At 42.1% G+C, this 6,000-nt stretch overlaps 1 protein-coding gene across 1 annotated transcript in view; it reads right to left on the bottom strand.

Annotated features, from left to right (window-relative positions):
- Window positions 1–801: 801 nt before the first annotated feature.
- Gpr158 (G protein-coupled receptor 158) overlaps window positions 802–6,000 on the bottom strand; it is a 409,526-nt gene continuing 404,327 nt past the window's right edge. The window contains 1 exon segment of the mRNA NM_001170326.1: window positions 802–5,154. Within this exon segment, the coding sequence (NP_001163797.1) occupies window positions 3,679–5,154 (1,476 nt within the window). The 3' untranslated portion in view covers window positions 802–3,678.

The raw sequence follows: 6,000 nt of genomic DNA, 5'->3' as shown, positions 1-6,000 counted from the left end.
AATGTCACAGAAGAGTCAAGTCTTGTGACACCTGTATAATTTTTCCCTTTTATTCACAAAACATCCCAACTTACCTGTTGCTGACTGAATTGAAATGATGGTATGGTCTACACGGACCACCACAGAGTTTTTTATTCATTCCCCCATTGACTTTTCTTTCTGGATTTGAGCACTCAGTAGCACAGAAGACCTTATCTTATATTTATCTCTTTTCCACTCTCATTTGATGTGATAATTTTATTTCTGATAGTTTATGGCTTTCACACCACAAAAGAAGAGACAGAAATTAGAAACTTGCTTAGACATTCCATTATCTGCCTTCTACCCAGTTAACGCCAAATTTGAACAGTGTTCCTGAAGTTAGCCTTCCACTTTCCTATGAACAAATGTTTAAGGAGAAAAATAACCCAAATTGGAGCAATGCTCTTTTTGTCTTTGCAAATATTCATAGGGAAAGAATGCCATAAAGTACATACATTTTGACCAGCGTATGTGGGATGAAATATATTTTTGATAGAAATATTTTACTCTAGAACTTTTAACAGGTTTTAAATTTAGAACAAAGAAACCGGGACCAGCATTATAAAGGCAACAAGAACATTACACACACACACACACACACACACACACACATACACACACACACACACAACACACACACACACACACACAGAGAGAGAGAGAGAGAGAGAGAGAGAGAGAGAGAGAGAGAGAGAGAGAGGGAGGAACCAATCTCACAAAGCTATACCTTTGATTGAGTTGGATAAATACGATCAACTTTCGAGAGATGAACACACCAATCATTTTCATATAAATGTTTATTGCAGAGAAGTTATAGTTATTTACATGCTGCAACACATCACAACATAAATTACCAAATATTCCATGGTGGGATGCTGTAGATTCGGATAATAGTTTTAGAAGAACCACAGGTTAAGTGAAGAGACTTATAGCTTTGTTGACTCTACAACTCTCGGCTGCTAAGTGCTAGAAGTCAAAGGCAGTGTATCGTCAGTCCTACCTATCACCACTTGCATGCAGAAACCTAGGAAGCAAATACAAGACAACTGTCGGGGTTCAATCCGTATTGCCACCGAAGCTTACGAGAGGTGGAGTAATAATTTATGTTGTAAAGCATTTAATTCTTGCATAAAATATACACTTGTATTAAGACAGATATAAATCTACTTATTTATAAACACTGGAGTAAAACAATGACAGGGTGCAGCCTGCACATGCATTGAAAGGACAACCTAGTAAATGTTTGTGAGACCTTCACACTGTACGTACTTTCTATTGTTCTCAGCCTGGGAAAAGAGCTTCCAGAATGACAGAGTCCAATTTCTTTTGGTGACGAGTCATGAAAATGAAGCTCTAGGAAAGACCCTAGGCATTTGTGCTGATTTGTGATGGTGGAGAATAATCTATTGGGGGTGGGCAGCCTGTCACTACGGTATAATTTGGCAAATCTTCTGTGAGCCACAGGTCAAGCAGGGTCATCCTAAAGTGCAATGAAAGTCAGTGACAGTTACCTGCTTAATTCTCAGAAGCAAATCTAGTGCTAACAGACCTCAGACACAAGTGGAACAAGTACATGAGTCTACAAACTCTAAGCCAAGTTCACAAATGCTCCTCAGAAGAGAAGTCTAAAAGTCACAGAGTAGATAGGCTTTGATTGGAAAGGTGGGGATGATGGGTTAATGAAGGCAGCAGGTAACAAGAAAACCTCTGTAGCTTTTCAAACCTACCCCACCAACCTGAGTAATGGATGAAGCAAGCAAATGGGCAAGGGCAATTGATGCCCAACTCTGCCAATTCCTCAAGTGCTTGCTTCCTGCTGAGTACAAAAGTAAACACTGAGAAAAGTTTGATGATAGACTCAAAGCACAGGCACAGCCTTGTGTCTACCTCCTGACTCCTCCTCCCCTCCTGCATCCTCCTAGCAAATTCTCCTTGGGGTTCAGCAAAGGTAAAACTGTTCCTTCGGATGGAAATGTCTTGGTCACATAAGTGGTTGTTCAGTGTTTATGATGGGAGAAAAATCAAGCCTGGGATGTAGTTTTAAGTGATTCATCCTTAGATAAATTGTGCCTGGATTTTAGAGACTCATTTCAAGATCACAATCCTCAGAGCTAAGTCAGCAGCTCAGGGTCCTCATTCTAGTGATCAGCATAGAATGCAGCAAGTTCTCTAAGATATGCTTTGATATCTGCAGACCAATCTTAGGCTTTACATTTTAGCGAGGTGGCTTGCAAGGACAGTTTGAAGGGCTTGTGAGTTCTGGTACTGGGGAGCATAAAGAACTCATACCTATGGGCTTTGAGTAAATCAGGTTATAAAATCTCTTTGGGATTTGAGCCCAGCAAGTTCTGTACCCAGATGAAGCAATGAATAAAAGTTTATGAGAATAAATAGTTTAAGGTAATTTAAAATATCATTATCTTCAGTATGCATAATAAAAATATATCCATTCAATGATCTTGATGCTATCATTATTTTTTCTCTTTATAAAAATAATCCCTTGAAAGTGCTATTAGGAGCTACCTTTCTGTATTTGTCATGAAAGGCAATTCCTGGACCTGCAGTATACTCTTATCCTCAGGGCGTTCCTAGAGCTGGCCTCTTCTGTTGGTAACAATGGACAGCACAGTTTTCTCATTCAGCTTCTTCCTTAGGAAATGCTAATGTGAAATACTGAAAGAGTTAAGAAGGGCGATGCATTGGGGAAATCTAGCTCTGACTTGGAACAAACAATGAGTAAGTTGTCCTTAACTTACTGAGACATATGACTAAGTAGGACCACTTCATCTCCAAGATTAGTAAAGCTTTGGAGTCCCTACAAGAAGTGTAGAACAAGCAACTCAACTTATGTTTCAAAAAAAAAAATTAAGACATCACACAACAAGCCATGATGGGAAACAAAGGAGTCAAACCCAACTTCACTATATAAACCATGGCCCAAACTAAAAGTTTTCATCATAACAGTTATGGCTTCCTAAGCCAGAGAAAGCTTACTGTACTCCAAGAATCAACCGCACTTGGTAGATGACAGCAGGTATTTGGTAGGTTGCAATGACAATTGAGTAGCTGCAGATTGCATAAATGTGTTGTGTCACATAATATCAAAGTTATTTGCAAAAATTATACAATCTGGAATGCTTGAATAGGAGACACAACAATTTACTGACACACACAGATTTTAAGAAAATGAGAGCAATCGTGTATATAAAAGGTACTGGGGTGCATTAAGTTAGCAGTGCTACCAAGGTTAAATAGGTGATGAAGGTCTTTTCAGTCGACTACTTAGAATTACAGTCACGTGCATCTAAGTTTATCCATCATAAAATCCATGCCCCTGTCTTCCATGCCTCCTGGTGAATCTTGCTTGGGGCCATTCAATCCCACTTGTAAAGACAGACAGGGAAATGTCCCTTTAACAGGCTGAAATGCTAAGCTGTCCCCCAGTGTTGATCTGGTTTTTCATGGCTGGAGGCACACATTACTGCCTTTTTCTGGCCTTCTCCAGCCCTTGCCTTCACCTTACCGCACCATGTGCCATGTTTCCCTAGGCTAACAAAGATTCCTTGGTAACGTTTGATTTTCAGATCTATTTTTATCAAACTCGGGATTACCCCTTTTCTTCCCAGGGTGGTACATTTTGAAAGTGTCCTGGACTTCCTATTTCCGTGGCCCGGGTATCTTACTTGCACTTAAAGCAGAGGAGGCGGGTAAAGCTACGATTCTTTCAGCATTTGGTTGTTCTAGGGGCTCGAACTCCCAGGGACACACTTCGGCTCGTGACGTTAAGGGTTGAGGGGAGTTATTACTCGAGATACAGGAGCCAGGGATGATATCCACAGAAGAAGATGTCTGTTTCTCCTGGTCTCCCATTTGGTTGAGATTTTCATTCTCTACTTTTGATGCTACGGCTTTGGGGGGCAGTTCTTCATATTGCCCAGCACACATATTGGTTGTGTACAACTGACTTCCATTCTCTTCTCTGGCTCTCCCTGGGAGAACTGGAGTCTTAGAAATCAGACGATTCTCATCTTCCAAAGGGGACTGACCGTGGCTCTCCCAGGGGCACACCTCTGTCTTGTCTATGCTCTTGTGATTGGCTTGGTAGAGACCTTCAGCTGCCTTAGGCTTGTGGTGGGACTTCTCCTTCGAAAAAGAAGCTGGGTTTTGTTCCACTTCCGAAGCTGCAATTGATACGTGTTTTTGAGCTTTTGGTTCTGAAGGCACAGGACCGGGGGTCAGGTCATAAACCTCCCAAGGGCACACTTCTCCAATATCAAAATTGTCCTTTATCTGGGTGGTGCTGGAGCTCGCGTCAGGATTGGCAGTGGGGAGGTTGACCCTCTGCTGTTTCATAATCCCAGATTTCTGGGGCTTTCTTAGCTCCTCTGTGTGATTAGAGTTTGGGCAGCCAGAATCTTTAGTCTCTGTGTTATCGGAATTTGAGTACTTCCTGTTTGTCTCTCTATCTTTTGGCTGAGGTTTCTGGGACTTAGCTCGGTCTTCCATAACTAAAGTCTGGGTTTTACCAGCCAGCCCTAGTGTCTTCTCCTTGGCACTTGCAATGACACTGAGCGACTTCTGTAACATAGATGTGCGTGGGTGCCCGGGCTTCTTTTCAGAGCTGAGGTTGTGAGCACTGGCTGACTTGCAGACCAAGGGCACTGACTCTGTGGACTCGGCCTCGCTATCTTCTTTGACTTTTTGTGTCAGTTTTTTACTTGACAGCGACTCCAAGGTTGAATTTTCCGTGACCTCCTCCTCCTGGCTCTCTGTGGGCAGGCTGCTGGATTCATCAGTTTGGTCTCTTACATGGTCATATGTGCTATGGGATTTCTTGAGAGAAAAGACCCGGTTTTTCAGGGACTCCTCCTTGGGTCTCCCTGTGTTCCCTGAGGACTCAGTAGGGTTCTTCCGGACAAGGCCTGTCCCTTTGGCTGCACTGTGATCTGTGCCCTCCTTGTCCTCTTTGGAGCACTGCCTGCTGACCGTCTCTGGGATCTCAGTGATACGCCTCATGATGGACCGGCCTAAGCCCTTCTTGGAGCACCGCTTTTTCTGGAGGTGGGGGTTGTTTGTGATCATCTTCTTACGTTTGTATATCTCTAACTGGGCATAGAGTTTCTTCAGCTCATCCTGCCAGGACAAGGGGATATTTAAAAAGGCACAGATTTAGTGTTTCAGACAGAAAATAGCCAGGTAGTGTTTATACAAACAAGATTGGGCTTTCTTAGAAATTGTAATGACAACATTCTCTAACTTCTACTTGTTCTTCACTTTTACATAATTCTGTGGGTTTTTTTCTCATATAAACATTGACCTTGAAGATATGAATTCAGAGGCTGGAGAGATGGCTAAGAGATGCTCTTCCAGAGGTCCTGAGTTCAATTCCCACCAATCACATGGTGGCTCATAACCACCTATAATGTTATCTTACGTCCTTCTTCTCTGGCATGCAGGTGTACATGCACGTAGAGTACTCATATACATAAAATAATACATAATACATAAAATAAGTAAATCTTTTTTCCAAAGACATGAGTTCATAGGTTTTACCTTTGCATGGAGCAAAGGAAGGAGTTGGAGGTTTCAATGTCTGTGTCAAGACTCAAGACAGGGTTCAGACTATAAGGAACCCAGCATCCTCACTGCTCCTGAACAGTAGTAGCCCCGTGGAGTGTTGGGAGCATCATGTAGCCACTGACATACTTGTGAGTGGTAAAAGATGGACTCAGGAACAGCAGTCTAGAGCAACTTCTTCCTTTAGAGGCTGCTCTATCTTTATACATTTTATTAAATAAGCCATCCCCCTGCTCATAGGGCGGTCTTGCTATAAAGCATGTGTGTCCAAAAATGTTGGTTGAGAATAGGGAGAATGACCAAGGCAAGTGTAATTGCTGAGATAATTCTGTGCAGCACAACTATATAATGATTACACACAGTAATATTACTTCAGTGGTCCCTTTCGTCTCTCACAGACAT

The sequence above is a fragment of the Rattus norvegicus genome, chromosome 17 (genome assembly GCF_021556685.1).
Source record: "Rattus norvegicus strain SHRSP/BbbUtx chromosome 17, alternate assembly SHRSP_T2T, whole genome shotgun sequence".
NCBI classification, from domain to species: Eukaryota; Metazoa; Chordata; class Mammalia; order Rodentia; family Muridae; genus Rattus; species Rattus norvegicus.
Note: the sequence above shows the minus strand (reverse complement) of the source record. Positions and strands in the feature narration are given on the sequence as shown.